This window comes from Callorhinus ursinus, unplaced genomic scaffold, assembly GCF_003265705.2.
Source record: "Callorhinus ursinus isolate GAN/ISIS: 27379988/994484 unplaced genomic scaffold, GSC_fseal_2.0 scaffold12, whole genome shotgun sequence".
NCBI classification, from domain to species: Eukaryota; Metazoa; Chordata; class Mammalia; order Carnivora; family Otariidae; genus Callorhinus; species Callorhinus ursinus.
The window spans coordinates 50,018,839-50,034,939 of NW_027397074.1; the positions used below are offsets into that span (position 1 = coordinate 50,018,839).

A 16,101-nucleotide genomic window follows, 5' to 3' on the forward strand; every position below is an offset into this window, starting at 1 on the left:
CCCTAATATTTTCTTGTCTCTTTATTGATATTCTCTGGTGAACATTGTTCTCATACTTCCCTTCAGTTTTTTAGACATGGTTTCCCTTAGTTCTTTGAACATATTTAAGAAAAATATGCCTTTGCTTAATGTCTCGGTGTTCTTAGGAAATAGTCTTTATTGATTGCTCCCCTCCCCCGTATATGGGACATTCTTTTTTGTGTTTCTTGCATACCTCATAATTTTTTGTTAAAAACTGGACCTTTTAAATAATACGACATGGCAACTTTGGTCAGATCTCCTTCCAGGGTTTCTTATTGCTGTTTGTTGTTTGTTTAGTGGCTTTCTGTGCCATGTGTTGTCACCGAAATCTCTGGTTATCTTTGTGGTTATATTATGGAGTCTTCTACGGCAACACCAGACAGGCCAAATAATGATAGTGGTCTGGGAATGGAGCTTCAGAAGAGCCTGTCCTGTCTCCTCCAGTTGCTGTCAAGATGCTGATTTTTGCCATGATGGTGTGCTGTTGGTTTTCAAGGCTACTGTGGGAGGGGAGATGAGAATGGGCAAGTTACCTAGACTCAGCCCCCTTATTTTGGATAAGTGCTTTGTGGATGGCTACAAGCCTTTTGTTAATTTCCAGAGTTTTGAAGTAGATTTTGACAGTTTTCTCATTGCTTTTGAAGGAGAGAATTTTCTGAGATCTTTACCCTGTCAGTTTCTTTACTGTCACTCCAGTCTGTAGCCTTTTAATTGTGCACACAAGGGAATGTTTAAAGGTACATAATACTGTGTCAGCTGTTTAATAACAGTTTTTCCATTTAATATAATGTTATCTGTCATGCTTATTCTTCTAAAACTTATACATATGGGAATACTATGACATATTGTTTCTTTCACTTGTTTTTGGAACTTGGTTTTTTACAGTCTTTTACTTTTATTAATTGTGTTTTGTTAGATGTTCTTATAGCTAAATCTTAAATATATTCTCAAAATTATGAATGTGTGGAAGTGGAATGTGTTGAGTCTGGGAGGATGAAAATTTATGCTTTTGGTCTGCAAGACCAGATTGCTCTTCAGGGAAATGGTTTAAATTTATATTCCACCAGTCTTGTAGGAGATGCTTATTTGCCAGCATCCTCACCCAGTACTGGGTACTATTATTCATTTCATTTTGTGCTCCAGGAGATCTTTTGGCACGATGGAAATGTTTTATATCCTTGAAATGCTTTATATCTATGTCTAGTATAGTAGCCACTAACCACATGGATCCTGAGCACTTGAAATGTGACTAGTCCTAAATGAAGTGTGCTGTATTTCAAAGATTACTACAAAAAAAAATGCAGAGCAATGAATATGTGAAATGAATCATAATCATTTTTATATTGATTGTATGTTGAAATAGTGTTGTATATACATTGGTTAAATAAAACATTAAAATTAAATTCTTTTTACTCTTAGATTTCTAATGTGTTTAATGGAATAATTACAATTGCATATGAGATTTATTTTATACTTTTATTAGACAGTGCTGATTAGACTCTAGACCATTCTTCCTTTAAAAAAAGCCCTGCTTCTTTAAAGCTTATGCTATTTAATAGCAGCATGTTCTCACACTTTTTAAATTCGCCAGTTTCTATTTATTCATTCAAGATGGCACAAAATACTCAGTTTTCCTTTCCTCCCCAAGCTCTGTCATCATTCTGGGGCATTTTTAGTGCCCATGTGTACAACTAATTCAGTAATTTATCCTCACAATTTCTGGGTTGTGCTTGGGCCATCATTTTAATGGTCCCATGTAGTTATCATCTAGAACTTCTGTTCCATCTTCTAAAATTTTAATTGTATGGCCTATTCTAACCACAAGTTCACATTCTTTTAGCTGTCTCATTTCCTTGCTTCCTACCTTTCATCCTTGACCCTTTTCATTTTTGTTCACTGAATCATTTCAGCTATACTTGTCAGCTCCCATAATCCCTTGTACTTTTGTGCACTTTCTGCAAAAGAAGTTTCATATGACTCCTACAGCCTGTTTGCTTGTACTTAAGTTGTAGATTGCTACTGGACAAAAAGATTCTATGGCTTCTGGGATACATTCACACAGATTTGTGGTCTTCAGCCTTAACCTGCATATAGAGTTGCTTGGCTGTCTCCTATGGACTCCTAGTCTTTCTTTCTATTGTTGTGGTTGCTCATTCAAATGTTTTACCTCTTAATATTCCCTGGTCCTCCTCTCCTTAGAATTAGTACATGATTTTGTCTTTGGCCCTTGGAGAAAACCTCATCCCTCACCCTAGAAATTGTATCCTAACTTACCCTTTCTTCAGCCTTTTGTCTACTTGATCTTTTCTATTAGCATTTAAATGGATGCAATTATCTTTTTTTTTCTCTCCTTAAAACCCTCCCTTGACCCAGTGTTATTCTCCAGGTTCTACCTTATTGCTCTGCACAGATGAGCATTCAGAAAGAATTGTTTATACTCATTCCCTGCATTTATTCACTGTTTATTTACTTCCAATATGCATTTTTCTTCTATCTTTCCCCTGTTCTGGCAAAGGTCCCTGATAATAAGTAGATTCTTCTATATCTATATTGACCACTCCAGAGCTTTTGGTACAGTTGACCACTTCTTGGAAAAGGCCACTATAATTGACCTTCTTAAACTTCTAGGAACCTCTTTTTTCCTCATTCTTTTTCTCGCTCATCTTTTTCTACATTTGTGTAGGTGGTGGGATGTTAGTGTTGGTTCTGGCCTGCTTCCTACTTCGTGTATTGTATTTGGATTCATACCCATGGCCTTCTTACCATTTAAGTGTTGGTTTAAAATGTTTTATCTGTTTCACCCAGACATTTCTAGAACTTCTGACTTTTATATATGCAAGCTGTGTACTAGACATTTGTCTCCCTAAAGTCCAGTTAACACCTTAAAGTCAGGTGATTCCTGCTTTTAATGATTGGTACCACCGTAATCCAGTTGTTCAAACCTAAATTCAGAAATCTCAATTTTAACACCCCCCAGGTTAGTTATAAGGACCTGTAAATTCATCTCATTAATATCTAACCCAGCACTGTCCAGTAGAAATTAATATGTCATATATGTAATTTAAGCTTTTCTTTCTTTTTTTTAAAGATTATTTATTTATTTAACTGACAGAGCGACAGCGAGAGAGGGAACACAAGCAGGGGGACTGGGAGAGGGAGAAGCAGGCTCCCCACTGAGCAGGGAGCCCGACGTGGGGCTCCATCCCAGGACCCTGGGATCATGACCTGAGCTGAAGGCTGTTGCTTAACCAACTGAGCCACCCAGGCACCCCTTAAGCTCTTCTAATAGCCACATTTAAAAAGTAAAAAGAAACAGGTGCAATTAACTTTAGTTTGTATTTTACATCACTCAATGTGACTAAAATTTCATTTCAGCATGCAGTCACTATAAAAATTAAGATATTCTTCAAAAATTTTTTCATACTAAGTTTTCAAAATCTGGCGTGTATTTTGCATTTACAGCCCATCTCATTTCAGGCTAGCTAAATTTCACGTTTTTGATAGCCATGTGTAGCTAGTGGCTACCTTAATAGACAGTAGAATTTTAGCTTCTGTTTCTCTTCATCCTCACTTCTTTCTTGGCTCAAGTCTTAATTTTTTCCCTGGGTTACTGCACCAGCTTTTGGGATTGCTCTCATTCTGAGAACTCTTATAGTTCATCTTCAATATTCTTGTTAGTGGTAATTTTCTAAAATAAGAATGTGATTCTGCATGTGAATTCATGTGATTGTGCATTCTTATGCTTAAAGTCCTTTAATGATGTCCATAAGCTTTCAAGATGAAGTCTAATCTAAGATCCTTGGTGTAGCTAACAAAATCCTTCACGATCTCGCTTTTGCTTAAGTTTCCTGTGCTGTAGCTCCCAGACGCTGAAACTAAGATGTATTAAATTTGTAGTTCCCATAGAGAATCATGTTCTCCTTTTGCTTTTGAGCCTTTGCAGTTACCAACTAGTTTGCTTGAGACCCATATTTTCCAGCACCTACCCACATTTCTCATCAGACTAAGACCTGCTAGTCCTTTAGGATCTGAAGCATCTGACCTCAGAATAGGACCAAGCTCCCCCCGCCTGCCTTTTTTGTTCTCATAGCCATTCTTCATGTTTGCCTAGATCATAGTATTTTATCACTGTTATTATAATTGCTTTCTAACTTACCTGACTTTAGGTTCTTAGTTTCATAAGCAGGGATCTTGTTTTTATTAATTTTTGTGTATGTAATTGCTAGTACATACATTGTGAAGGTCCATTAACTAGGTTGATTGAGTGAGAGAGTAATTCTATATAAGTAGAGATCTAGATTCCAGGTTCAGAGTAAAGAAAAAAAAGGTTTAAATTATGTCATCTCTTTTTTTAAAGATTTTATTTATTTATTTGAGAGAGAGAGGATGAGAGATAGAGAGCACAAGTGGGAAGAGGGTCAGAGGGAGAAGCAGACTCCCTGCCGAGCAGGGAGCCCGATGTGGGACTCGATCCCGGGACTCCAGGATCATGACCTGAGCCGAAGGCAGTCGCTTAACCAACTGAGCCACCCAGGCGCCCAAATTATAAGTCATCTTATTCTTACATGTATTCATAGAATTAAATATTAAAATGTTTTAAGCAGATTAACTAGGAATCCAGAATAGAGAAAACGAAAGTTGGTTTCATCAGTACATAATTGCGCATCTCAGTGAAAAGGGAGGAGCTGAGGGCAGGCAAACTAAGACATGAACTCTTCAAAAAAAATTAGGGTGAGGGGACATTAAAGCCAACATTTAGGACATAGCCTTGTAATCTTGTAACATTTTAGTGTTCTTGTTATATTAAATCTGGAATGTAGGTATTTTTATACCAGTTATATTTAAAATATTTAAAACATTTAAATGGTGACATTCTTTAATTTTTTCATTGGGTTATGTAAGACTAAGCAAGTGCCAAGAGAGTTATATCTGTGTATACGTTGTAAGGCTTTTAAGAATACTAAGGAGTAGAGGGGCGCCTGGGTGGCTCAGTCGTTAAGCGTCTGCCTTCGGCTCAGATCATGATCCCAGGGTCCTGGGATCGAGCCCCACATCGTGCTCCCTGCTCGGTGGGAAGCCTGCTTCTCCCTCTCCCACTCTTCTTGCTTGTGTTCCCTCTCTCTCTCTCTCTCTCTCTTTCTCTCTCTCTGTCAAATAAATAAAATCTTTGAAAAAAAAATCCTAAGGAGTAGACAAATAAAATTATGTATCAGTATCCTTTCTTTTTGTAGTGTGTAGTTTTTTGTACTTAGAATTGTTTAAATTTTACAAGAAAGAAAATTATTTTGTCCATGTATAAAACAATGTACAATATATGTATGTTTTAAATTCCAAAGGGCACAAATTGAACCTGAAGTTAATTAGGAAAAGACCAAATGTTTATCTTTGAAATTTAAAGTTATGGATAAAATGCTTGGATCTTCATAGCCTGATATTTTTTTAAATTGCAGTTATTAAGGGGAGGAATAGAATTCTGGTCATATTAAGGTAATTTGGGGCTGAATGTCTCATTCTGTAAAGCTGAGGGAAGTTGAAGGTTTGTAGTACATGGAGCATGGGTATGTTTTAATTTTCCTCAAATTCTGGTTTTTGTCAGGCTTCCTTTCTGTTATGTTGTTGTTATGGAAATGTATTTTTGGCATTTTTCAAAATAGCTGCTTTTTTCTTCTGGAAAATTTGTTAAAACACATTAATGTTCAGACCTTTAAAAATGATAATAGATTTCAGATGCCAAGATTTTCATAACTTTATTCTTTGGAATTGGAAAAAATGGCAAGAGAAGGTAAAGTATTCTTAAGGTTTCCGATAATCTATCAGTCAGAACTTACTTGAAGCATCTTGTTCCTCAAATATAATTGATTTCTAGAAATCAGGTTAAGTAAGTTAAACACTGAGATTACTGGATATTGTATTTAAGTTGAATTTTCCACAGGCAGTGAAATAACAAGCAGTGAATTGTTGTGATTTGATTTTCTTAAATAAGAATTTGCCATAGAGATTTGGCATAGTAACTAAAAGATTTTTGTAAATATATGCCTTTAGGGAAGATGATTTGGGGGCGCCTAGGTGGCTCAGTTGGTTAAGTGGCTGCCGTAGGCTCAGGTCATGATCCCGGGGTCCTGGGATGGAACCCCATATCGGGCATCCTGCTCAGTGGGAGGTCTGCTTCTCCCTTTGCTGCTCGCCCTGCTTGTACTCTCTCGCTTGTACTCTGTTTCTTGAATAAGTAAATAAATAAACTCTTTTAAAAAAATGATTTGATAACTGTTCTTTCTTATGTAACTCATGTTTCAAATCAAGTAATACTTTTAAGACCTTAAGGTATTTTGGTAGAAGCCTGTGTGAGAATATACTTCTATCTATATTCACATGCTTATAAGTGTCACAGTTATATCACTCACATCTATAAATAATGTTTCTTATCCAGAAATTACATTTCACACTGGTACTGTGAACATTTTATTTGCCCAGGAAAAGAATCAGTGGGTGGTTAAGTCTTCTGAATTACAGACTATGGTTGATTTTAGAATTTAGGGTAAGGAATGATTCTTATGAAATGTGAAAAGTCTATATGTTTTAGTCAACCAATGTTACATTATTGGTATATTCTCAAAGTCCTTTTTTTTTGGTCTTTGGACACAGTTTTTTTCCTTAGAAGGAATTTTCCTATATTTTAGCCATTTAGCTTTTTAAAATAGCTCTCATATATCAGCACTTTGCTAGGAATATAGAGATGAGTAGGACGTGTTTTTCTCCCTCTGGGAAATAATTATAGGGGCTGATAAGTAATGTGTTTAATTTTAAAATAATTTAATTTAAAACATAGATTTATTTAAAATGTTATATTTATGTGCAAAGAATTGCATATCCTCAACCTACTCACTCATAGCAGACTACATTACTGAGACTGCTCTTATCCAAAGTTACCAGTAACATTATTTTTATGGTTATGTCTTTGGTATTTCATTTGACCTTTCAGTGGCATTTAATACAGTTGAGTGACCTTGAGCCATTCCTGGTGTTCCTTCTTGCTGACTGATCTTTCTCAGTCTCTGCCTGACGTCTCAGTGATGGAGTGCTCCAGGACTCTGGCTAGACCCCATGATCTGTAGTTTCTCCCTGAGAATCCAACCCTCTGCCAATACTACTTATATGCTTACGATTCCTAAATCTATGTTTTCAGCACCAACCAACCCTGCATTTTCTGGACTTAACGTATTTAACGGCCTACTGGCCTTGAATGTATAATGGACACATCACACTTCACATGTTCAAACTTGTTTATGATTTTGATGATTTGGGCCCTCACCACCTAATCTTTTATTCCCCTCATTGTTCCTGTTTTTCCTTAAAGATACCACTCCATTGAGTTGTTTAAGCCAAAAACGTAGGAGTTATCTTGGTCTGTTTTTCCTTCACCAATCAGATCCAGTGCATCAGCAATGCCCTGGCAGTTTTATCTTCAAAATATATAATGAATCCTTCTTATCTCTTCTTGCATCCACACCATCTAAATTCAGTATACCCTTTCTTTCTTGGACTATTGCAGTAGGCTCCTTACTAGTTTTCTTATCTCCACTTCTCTTAGCTGTGAGAGCTATCTTTACAACACAAATCAGGTCAGGTCACTTGCCTGTGTATAACCCTCTAGTGGCTTCCCATCATGCCTAAAATAACATCCAAATTTCTTACTTTGGCTGGGTCCCACATGATCTGGCCTCTGCCTGCCTCCCTGACCTCGTTTTCTATCACTTTTCTGCCTGATCCACTGCCTAACTTCATTGTGGTTCATGTACCTTCTTTTTGGTCTAAAAGTACTTTTCATCTCCACTTTAGGTCCCAGCTCTTTGCCTAGAAATCTTTCCTCCCTTTTCTTAATTCATTCCCAATATTGTACTATATGCCAAAGACTGTTAAAGGACTTGAGGATAAAGCAGTGAATAAGACACAGGGATACTCTCAGGCATTTTTCTCATACCTTTTGTCTGGAGCGTTCCTTGAATATGCAACCCAAAATACTCTCCCTGATACTTTTTCAACTCTCCCAGATGGTGGCTTCTTTTTTGATGCCACAATTTATGTAATTTATTTAATCTCTACCTTGATGGCTCACATTGTAGTTGGAGGTGGAGTAGGGTGGAGATTGCAATAAATATGATGAGTAAAATATATGTTAGATGGTAAAAAAAAAAAGTGCTAAGGAGAATAACATGAAGCTGCAGCAAAGTGCGGAGGAGAATGGAGTTGTAATTTTAGATAGGGTGGTCAGGGCAGGCCTCTGTGAAGTTGACATTTGCATATCATCATCTGCTCCAGGTTGTGATATAACTCACAGATTTGTGTCAGTATAAAATATAGATGTACACTTTTCACAGACATTGTGTCCAAAGTTAGTCTATTTTCTTCTCTGTGCTTTGTTGGTTGCCTTTCGGTTTTCACAGCTCACATTAACTTCATCTTCCCATTTGTTGCTTGCTATCTTTAGCTTCCTCCTTCTCCTGTATCCACAAGTCTGTATTTCTTCCAGTTCTGAACTTTAATCAATAGAACTTGAAATATAGCAATGTATAAAGATTTTTAACTAAAACATTTGCATTTATCTGATACGGGCTGTCTTAATTCAGGGATTGACAAAGCAAAATTGTATGAAAGTTACATTTTTTTCCTTGGGTTTTAAACTTGGTCCCTATATACCTTGCTGAAACTTCATACTTGACAGCTTTTCTACCATTTTTTAAAAAATTTTAAGTGCAGGGCATAGTAATTGGTTTTTATAAAAAGATAAGAGGTCTTCAGGAGAGCTGCTGCACATTAATTAAAACTCACTGGGACTTATATCCCACAAAAAAAGTATTACTTTGACATGTATAAAGTCTGTCCTTACTTTATTGTAATTTATTTCTAATTTGTTGAGTTACATGCAAGTAACTTTCATTTTTCCCTCTATTTTTTTCTATGTTCCAATGGATTTGCCTTTCCTGTCTGGACTGAATGTGTCATATACAATTCTTGGAATTCCTCATTTATTGTTTCTCTGTGGATCTGTTCTGTTGGAATCTGGAACACTGGAATGATGGAAATGTGTTCTTTACAAAGTAGCTGTGAGTATATGAGATAATTTTTACAGAGATGTTTTCAGTCTAAATTAACTTAAAATTTAACTTACAGTTGAATGAAATATGAGCTAAGGAAGCCTTAAATTTAATACATACTTTTAGTTTATACATAGTAGGCTTTCAAATATTTGATTTTAAAATACTATACTCTGATCAGTATCCTAGTTAGTATTTAAAACTAGCTTTTTCATTTAATTGGCTTGGTTATCCTGTCAACATTTGGCTTAAAGATTAGTTTATATGAATCCAGAAAAAAAGGCTAAAAGGTGATGGATGGAATATTTTGTTACCTGTGATACCAGTGAGGAATGCAGATTGCTAGTTGTTAAATCCAAGTGTGTTGAGTTAATGCTTTGATCTCATGAGTATTTTTTTTTTATGAGACATTAAATGCGTGAAGAACTTTTAAGAGAAATATGTACCTCTTAGGAATATTTTGCCATTGTATTTTAATGATGACTAAGACCTACCTCTAAGTAAAATTGACCAGTAAGACTCCTCACTCAGATGGTCTGAACTATGGATAGTTTTTCTTACCATTGGGTAAGTTAAAAGTCAGATTTAATTACTACACCAATTTAAAAGTAGTAGGTTTCTTTGAATTGCTCATGAAACTATTGTTGAGGTCATCAAAGAATCAAAAACCATGCAGAAAACTAAATTCTGATTTTCTTTAAAATCTGGATGAATCTGATGTCCCTGATGAGGGAGGCAACAGGATCAATTGAAATGCTGAAATGGCATAATTGGACCTGGTATTAATAGCTTGAAAGATACTGTTTACTGATTGGCCTTGACCATGAGAGTTTTTAAGAATTTATGAGAAAATTGTCTTAGACTCAACATTTGATTTCATTTCATGAATAAGTAGACAAATTTCAAGGAATTCATACCTGTGGTAATTAGTATGAGCAAAGGGATAATTAAAAGAGTTCTTACTATAAGGGTATTTGAATTTTTTTTATTATGAAAAACCCTTTATTTTTTATTATTATTTATTTTTTTTTTAGCTGATTGGTCAGAATCTTGTTATTGACTCATTGTAAGTTGAAATCTTTGCTCTGAGGCAGGTTTCTTTACTTTTTATTTTTTGCCCGTGTATTTTTATAATTGACCATTATATTGTCAAATCACTCATACTCCTAATTCATTTTGTTTATTGCTGCAGTTAATACTTTTATTGGTAACAATAAAATCAATTTGATTTGCCATGAATAATAGTTTATATAGTTTTCTAAAATAGGTTATTGATGGGAATTTGAAATGTGTGACAGAACGGTTTTGTTGATACGTGAATAAATTGGCCCTTTTGCTTTTCTCAGCAACAGAAGAACCTTGAAGGCTATGTGGGATTTGCAAATCTCCCAAATCAAGTATACAGAAAATCAGTGAAGAGAGGGTTTGAATTCACACTTATGGTTGTGGGTAAGATATGTTTTCTTACTAAAATTGGATTTTGATCTGAGTTTTAAGTTATTAGCTCAGTGAATTTAAGAAGACAATAGCCTGAATGACTGTAGTAATCATGTTTTATTATGTGAGTACATTTTTTTTTAAAGATTTTATTTATTTGAGAGAGAGCACGCACTCAAGTGCATGAGCAGGGGGGCGGGGCAGAGGGACAAGTAGACCCCTCACTGAGTGGGGAGCTCCACGCAGGGATCCATCCCAGGACCCTGAGAGATCATGACCTGAGCTGAAATCAGATGTTTAACCGACTGAGCCACCCAGGTGCCCCTTATGTGAATACATCTTAAAGTGTAACTTGGTGGCATGATAGGAATTGTATATTTTCTTGCCTCTTTTTTTTTTTTTTTTTAAGGTGGCACAATTTTAGAAACTAAGTAAAAGTTGAAAAGCAGTGGGGGTGGTAGAGGAATAGAACACTATAAAGAAATTCTCTTCAATTGGTAATGCTACAAAAGGAAATAGTGTCTTGGTGGTTACTTATTACAGGATAATTTTGTTCTCTGGCTTATATACTGTAGTGGAGTCATATCACATGAGCATTTAACTTAAACATACATGCTCTGAATTTGAGAAAGAAGGGTGGGGTAGAAGTTCATAATCATGCAAGTGATTACCCTGGAAATTCATTCAGTGAGTATAAGCTCTGTAGTGAGTGAAATATGGCTTTGTTCTCTAATTCAGTCTCATTTTTCTTACGTGTTTTATCCTGTGAACACCATACCCTGCCTGAAGTCCGTTTTAAGAGATTGTCAAAGGTTATTTTGAGTATATGTTGGTACCATCGTTGTTATATTTGAAAAAACAGTATATCATATATAAGATTAGTAATTTTAAATGTATATTTTCACCTCATACAGGCTGACTTTAGAATGTAAATCCTGAGGATGATGAAACCGTATTTCTCTATATGTTTTAAGAAGGTGAAAGACATGGGTGCCTGGGTGGCTCAGTTGGTTAAGCACCTGCCTTCGGCTCAGGTCATGATCCTGGAGTCCTGGGATCAAGTCCCGTGTCGGGCTCCCTCCTGAGCAGGGACTCTGCTTCTCCCTCTGACCCTCCCCCTCTCATGCTCTCTCTATCTCATTCTCTCTCTCAAATAAATAAATAAAATCTTAAAAAAAAAAAAAAAGAATGTGAAAGTGGATAGTGGATTCACTGTCCTTGACAAAGACAATTTTATTGTCTTTTTTGTAGTGTTCATTAATTTTTGCTAATTACATTCAGCTCCTGTTGTTTTTATTTGGGTGTTGAATTAGATTAATTGAAAGATTAATTGAATTAGCTCTGAAATACTCCTTCATTGAAGGGAGGAATATTTTATCAATTGACCAGAATATTTTACCTGATGGTCACTTTGTGGCTATTTGGAAATATCTGTGTTACGATAGTTTAAATAGTTAAAACATGGTACAAAGCCTGCAAACTTGATGTTTGGTAGAGTTGGTTAATTTGCCTGTCTCTGGTTGAGTAGAAGCATAGTATACCCAGCTTGCAAATTGCTATTGTGAAGCAGAGGTGGGCCTAGATAGATAGATGGATAAAACATTCAGAACATACTTTTCCTTTTGTAGGGCAGTTAACATCATTATATGTGAAGAAATACTAAATCTTACCTTTACATATATAACATTTATGATCTTAAATGACAAACTGTAAACAAATATAAGATCATTTTGTAATTCGAAAAAAAAGTTTCTAGGTCTGTTAGGAGCACTATAACGATTAAAAAGAGGGGCGCCTGGGTGGCTCAGTCGTTAAGCATCTGCCTGCAGCTCAGGTCATGGTCCCAGGGTCCTGGGATCGAGTCCCGCATGGGGCTCCCTGCTCTGCGGGGAGCCTGCTTCTCCCTCTCCCACTCCTCCTGCTTGTGTTCCCTCTCTCACTGTGTCTCTCTCTGTCAAAATAAATAAAATCCTTTAAAAAAAAAACAATTAAAAAGAATTTTCGATATTAAAATTTTAGTTTGAAGGATAACTTCTTGAACATATACTTAGTAGAATAATATCTGGGGATCAAGGCCAGATATTTGGTTCAAAATATGACATTTTTCCAGGTGAAAAAAACTTAAGTCAGCTGAAATGATTTTTCATTTCAAATATGCAATCTTGGAAACTATATTATTTATTAGTTTCTGGTCAGTCCTTTTGTGAACTACAGCTTTTGTTTTTTTCTTTTCCTCGATATGACTTCAGCTGGGGGGGGAGAATGGGTGTTAATATCCTGACCCACTTCACCTTGAATGTTATTGTTTAATTAGCTGTCTCTGTATAGACTTGTTGAAAGCAAGGAGTAAATCTTTTCATTTACATAGTTGGGAGTGTCTAACACATAGTCACCTTTTAAGTGAGTGTCTAATACATGGTTGGTTTTTCTGACTTTAGGCCAAATTTAACAGCTTTGTTTGCAAATCATAGAAAGCTAAAGCTAAGCTTACTTTATTATTCTTTAATTATTCCTTATAAGCTAAGTCCTCATTTTTTTAAATTTAGATTTTACTTAGTTAATATACAGTGCAATAATGGTTTCTGAGAATTCAGTGACTTATCATATACAACACCCAGTGCTCATCACAAGTGCCCTCCTTCATACCCATCACCCATTTAGCCCATCACCCATCAACCTTCAGTTTGTTCTGTATCATTAAGAGTCTCTTATGGCTTGTTTTCCTCTCTCCTTTTTTTCTTTTCTCCCTTCCCATATGTACATCTGTTTTCTTTCTTAAATTCCACATATGAGTGAGATCATATGGTATTTATCTGACTTATTTTACTTAGTAAAATACACTTAGCTCCATCCACATCATTGCAAATGGCAAGATTTCATTCTTTTTGATGGCTGAGTAATATTCCTGTGTGTGTGTGTGTGTGTGTGTGTGTGTGTGTGTGTGTGTGTGTGTACACATACATACACACCCCCACATATCTCACATATTCTTTATCCATTCATCAGTGGGTGGACATTTGGACTCTCCATAGTTTGGCTATTGTTGATAATGCTGCTATAAACATCGGAGTGCATGTAGCCCTTTGAATCTGTATTTTTGTATTGTTTGGATAAATACCTAGTAGTGCAATTGCTGGGTCATAGGGTAGTTCTATTTTTAACATTTTGAAGAACCTCCAAACTGTTCTCCGGAATGGCTACATCAGTTTGCATTCCCACCAATAGTACAAGAGGGTTCCCCTTTCTCTGCATCCTTAGCAGCACCTGTTGTTTCTTGTGTTGTTAGTTTTAGCCATTCTGTAAGTCTTCATTTTTGAGATATAAACTCAGAGTAGTTTTAGCATAATAACGATTCTTATTTTTTTTTCTTTAAAGATTTTACTTACTTATTTGACAGAGAGAGACACAGCGAGAGAGGGAACACAAGCAGGGGGAGTGGGAGAGGGAGAAGCAGGCCTCCTGAGGAGCAGGCAGCCCGATGCGGGGCTCGATCCCAGGACCCTGGGATCATGACCTGAGCCAAAGGCAGACGCCTAACGACTGAGCCACCCAGGTGCCCCACGATTCTTGCTTTAAGACTTAATATATTTTTACAAACTGAAAAATCTATATTTAACAGTTGATTTCTTTATGAAACTCTGTCCTTTGTTGGGAAACTTTATTCAGTAACCTTGCCTCAAAAGCAAAATTTATTGAGTACTTACTTAAGTGCCTTGTATCAAGGAGGCATAGTGTTATATTCCCATATCTTAAAGGAGTTTATAATTTATATGGCAACATAAAGTACACATAAAAAGGTAAGTAACATTTCTAGGAAGTACATATGAATCAGTGGAGTCATACAAAAATTAAGGGCCATAGAAGTTGAAGGCTTTAGAGAACTTGTCCCTGGTTGGAGATTATTTTTGCCTTATTTAAGGAGGAGAGGTAGTAGGACAGATTTTTGAATAGAATTGGGATAGACATTGAGTGGAAGGTCCAATTAGGAAAATAATGGCTAATAGCTGCATAACCTATTATGTGTCAGGCAGGGCAGTGTTCTGAGTACGTACCTAACTCATACAAACCTTAACGACAACCCTATGAAGTTAGTATTATTGTTATCCCCATTTTAGAGAGAGAGAAACTGAGGCATGGAGAGATTAGGTTACTTGCCCATGGTCACATTGCTAAGCAGTTGGTAAAACCAAACCCAAGTCTACTTCTCAGTTAGTCTGGTGTGTTCTTAAGTACTATGCAGAGGCTCATTTGGGGGTATTGGATAGTGTGCAGAGCTCAGTAGAGTGAGTCCAATATGCCTTGAACTTAAATGATTTCATCTGAATGTTCTGTTTTTCCTAAAAAAATGGAAGAGACAAAGAGAGAAATGAGAGAGGATAGCGGGGCAGGAATGATTGAGAATTAGAGAACTTAAATACTTGTGTGAGCGGTTTTTTCTGCCATTCCACTGAAATGAGTTGTGTGGCCTAGGGCAGGAATGAAGTAGGAGAGGTAAATTTTCTATTTCCCCAGTCATTTTCAGCTTCCACATACTTTCATATTGTGAATATTTTACCTTGCTGAATGTTAGTATAGTGACAATATGGTGCGTTAATATAAACTAGTTACTTTTTATATTTTCAGACATAAGTATCTGTTTTGGTGTAGGAAGAAAAACAGGTTGTCAGTTTTGTATGTAATTGTGGTTTATGGATGATATGGGGGGTTTTCAAGATTAATTTGCACTGAACATTGACTTTAGGATCTGACTCCTAAGACATGATGTTATAATAGTTGAAAATTAGGTTGAAAAGGTAGGCTAGCCTAGATTTTGAAGAATTTGATTGCCACCAGGATAAATAGATTGGAATTCTTGATTTTGAATCTTTATTTGAAAATTTAGTTTAAAACTCAATGTCAGGCATATTAAATAATGGAGACACTTAGGTCTCTAATTCAGCAAAGTGTCAACCATATTTGGGCTTGAAATTTGTCTCTTGTGTGCTTCTTAATTATACTTGACTATGCTGAGAAGTAAAATGTTAATTGTAAAATCCTGATTTTACTAGAATTCTCCAAGGAGGTAGAACTCAGACTATAGATTGCTTTATCTTACCAGAAAATAGTTTTGAAAACAAGTGATATTAAATCTATTATTTTGCAGCCATCAAAAACCCCCGAAATCTCGCCATTTGCAACGACGTGATTGGAACTGGAGGGTATTATGCTAAGCGAAATAAGTCAATCAGAGAAAGACATGTATCACATGATCTCACTGATATGAGGAATTCTTAATCTCAGGAAACAAACTGAGGGTTGCTGGAGTGGTGGGGGGTGGGAGGGATGGGGTGGCTGGGTGATAGACATTGGGGAGGGTATGTGCTATGGTGAGTGCTGTGAATTGTGTAAGACTGATGAATCACAGACCTGTACCTCTGAAACAAATAATACATTCTATGTTAAAAAAAAAAAAAGATAGTAGGAAGGGAAAAATGAAGGGGGTATTCGGAGGAGGAGACGAACCATGAGAGACTATGGACTCTGAGAAACAAACTGAGGGTTCTAGAGGGGA

The 16,101-nt window shown here is 36.2% G+C and overlaps 1 protein-coding gene across 2 annotated transcripts in view; it reads left to right on the forward strand.

The window, feature by feature from the left end:
* SEPTIN7 (septin 7) overlaps positions 1-16,101 on the forward strand; it is a 110,380-nt gene that overhangs the window by 23,325 nt on the left and 70,954 nt on the right. Inside the window, exons 1-2 of one of the 2 annotated variants that reach the window (XM_073899069.1) lie at positions 9,642-9,680; positions 10,460-10,562. In XM_073899069.1, the coding sequence (XP_073755170.1) occupies positions 9,657-9,680; positions 10,460-10,562 (127 nt within the window). In that variant the 5' untranslated portion in view covers positions 9,642-9,656. Of the gene's footprint in view, positions 1-9,641; positions 9,681-10,459; positions 10,563-16,101 lie in introns of those variants that run through there. The other variant, XM_073899068.1, reaches the window with a different exon arrangement.